A 2,529-nucleotide genomic window follows, 5' to 3' on the forward strand; every position below is an offset into this window, starting at 1 on the left:
AAAAAAAAAAAAAAAAAAAAAAAAAACATATAGACTATGCAGAAACGGTAAGATCTTTAACTAAAAAAAAAAGTCCGTTTTAGTTTTATAATTCAGTGAATCAGACAAAATTCATGAATCAGAGAAAAAAAATAATATAGACGGACCCATATTGGTACAGTGAATCAGAATCAAAAAACATATTGGTACATATAGACTATGCAAAAAGGGTATAGAGAATCAAAACAAATCAAAAAAAAAAAAAAAACTAACTGAGAAACAGTAGAGAAATTTTAATCCCACAGTAAATGATTAACTAAGTCATACATTTTTTAGTGGCTTAGCTAACCTTGTGTGTATGAGATTAGTAGTCCCATGTGAATAGACTATTCACAAGGATAAAATGTTACCAAATAAATAATTAGTTATACTTAATGTTAATTAATCCAATCTAATAATTTATTCCGCAAACCAAACGGGCCATAATTTATCTATCTCATACTACGTACTTACAAAAGGTCAAATCATTGGCTGATGACATACTAGCTGCCATTGGCCACCCATTGCAAGAATTTCCAATCACTTCATTGATCGAATATTCCACATATGATTCATTGATCACTTCCATTACTAGCTACACGAGTAAGATGACATTTTTGGCCAGCTACCTACTCAGCCATGAAATGAGACTTTAGCAGCAAAATTCAGTCTAGACTTGACTATTGCATCGATATATATATATATATATATATATATCTTTTACAACAGCCACATGTTGAAGGTGGCCGGCCGGCTAGCAACTAATTCGTTTGCAAGCGAAAAAGAAAGATCACACACGACGTCACGATTACAGCTCCATGTCTGTTTCTTCTTGCTGTTGCTTTAAGCGAAAACAATCGGGAGTAATATATATAGACCATAAAAGCTTAAACAAACTAACATGCACGATATTGAAGATGATATCTCCCATTATCTTCATCTTTTCTCTCCTCCTTTTCTCCTGCCATGCTGCTGTGCAGGACTTCTGTGTGGCCGACTTAACAGCTCCTGAAACCCCAGCAGGCTACGCTTGCAAGAAGGCTGCAAATGTGACGGTGGATGACTTTGTTTTCTCCGGCCTAGGCGTTGCCGGAAACACCACAGGTACTTTTAACAAAGCGGCAACCATCCCGGCATTTTCTGCGCAGCTTCCGGGTGTGAACGGGCTTGGATTTTCTTTTGCTCGCCTGGACATGGAGCCTGGTGGAGTTTATCCAATCCACACACATCCTAGAGCTACAGAAGCCATAATTGTTTTGGAAGGGAAAATCACCGCTGGGTTTGTTTCCTCGGCTAATACAGTTTACTATAAAACTCTGAAGCAAGGTGACGTCATGATTTTCCCCCAAGGATTACCACACTTTGTAGTGAATGCCGGATCAACTCCAGTCCAAGTATTTGTTAGCTTCAGTAGTGCAAATCCCGGTATCCAGATTCTGGACTTCTCTTTGTTTTCAAACGATTTTCCCTCTGAATTGATAGCAGCAACATCTTTCCTTGACATTCCTCAGATTAAGAAGCTTAAGGCCTTTTTTGGTGGCACTGGTTAATTAATTAATTAAGCTCTTAATTTCGAGATCTACGTACCATATATGAGTGGTCTTTTGTAATTGTATGTACGTACCTATTGCTTTACAAGTTTGACGTGTTTAATTTGTGTTATTCCATATGGAAACTAATATTCCAAGAAATTAAAGTATCTATTAAATAATTAAATTTGCTTATTTTTATTAGGCTCTGTTTGTTTTGGCTTAACATGATTTTCAGAAAATGTTTTCTATATTTTTGGTGTACATTTGATACAATGAAAAATAATAGTCAATGGAGCTTTAGTTTAACAATTTCTAAAAAAATATCTTTCACTGAAAACAATACGTAGAAATAAACAGAGCCTTAGTTTAAAATTTTGTACACATGGTAGATATCAGAATTAGGGATCATGAGTTTGAACCATATTTTTGTCAATTTACCCACTCTAAATTAAATAATTAAATTTACCTATTCTTATTAGTTAGCTTTTTAGGATAAATAATGGTGATTTAACATATAGCAATTAATCAGCCTCAGTTCTTGTTTGATATGACATGATTTCCAATTAATTCCAAGTTGTCTCCGAATCTCATTCCAAAGTTGAACAAATCTTTTAAGCAGGGGAGGATATATAGGGCATCAATTCTAGCTATCATTGAAAGACATCATTCCAACGCCAAATGGACTAGAATAAGAAAATTAATGGGAGGATAGATCGAGTATATATTCTAAGGCTAGTAGGCTACACACTACCAAAAAAAAAAAAAAAAGACCAATTAGACGTTTTGGATTAAAAAAAGGGCTACACAACTTTAAAACCATTATTTAAAGTTGATATTTTATTTGAATGCTAGGTACTCTACTAGTGTTCTTATCGTGTCCTCATGATCCTATGTGAAAATTATTTTATAAAAAGGGAATTGCTAGATGTTCTTCTAGTGTTCTCCCAACTGTGACGTGATTTTTAAAATCACCAATAGA

The 2,529-nt window shown here is 34.5% G+C and overlaps 1 protein-coding gene across 1 annotated transcript; it reads left to right on the top strand.

The window, feature by feature from the left end:
• The first annotated feature begins 917 nt into the window (after nucleotides 1–917).
• Nucleotides 918–1,661, top strand: LOC132166483 (auxin-binding protein ABP19a-like). The gene has a single exon (XM_059577301.1). The coding sequence runs from the start codon at nucleotides 936–938 to the stop codon at nucleotides 1,566–1,568; it is 633 nt and encodes a 210-aa protein (XP_059433284.1). The 5' UTR covers nucleotides 918–935; the 3' UTR covers nucleotides 1,569–1,661.
• Nucleotides 1,662–2,529: the final 868 nt, after the last annotated feature.

This window comes from Corylus avellana, chromosome ca11 (genome assembly GCF_901000735.1).
Source record: "Corylus avellana chromosome ca11, CavTom2PMs-1.0".
NCBI lineage: Eukaryota > Viridiplantae > Streptophyta > Magnoliopsida > Fagales > Betulaceae > Corylus > Corylus avellana.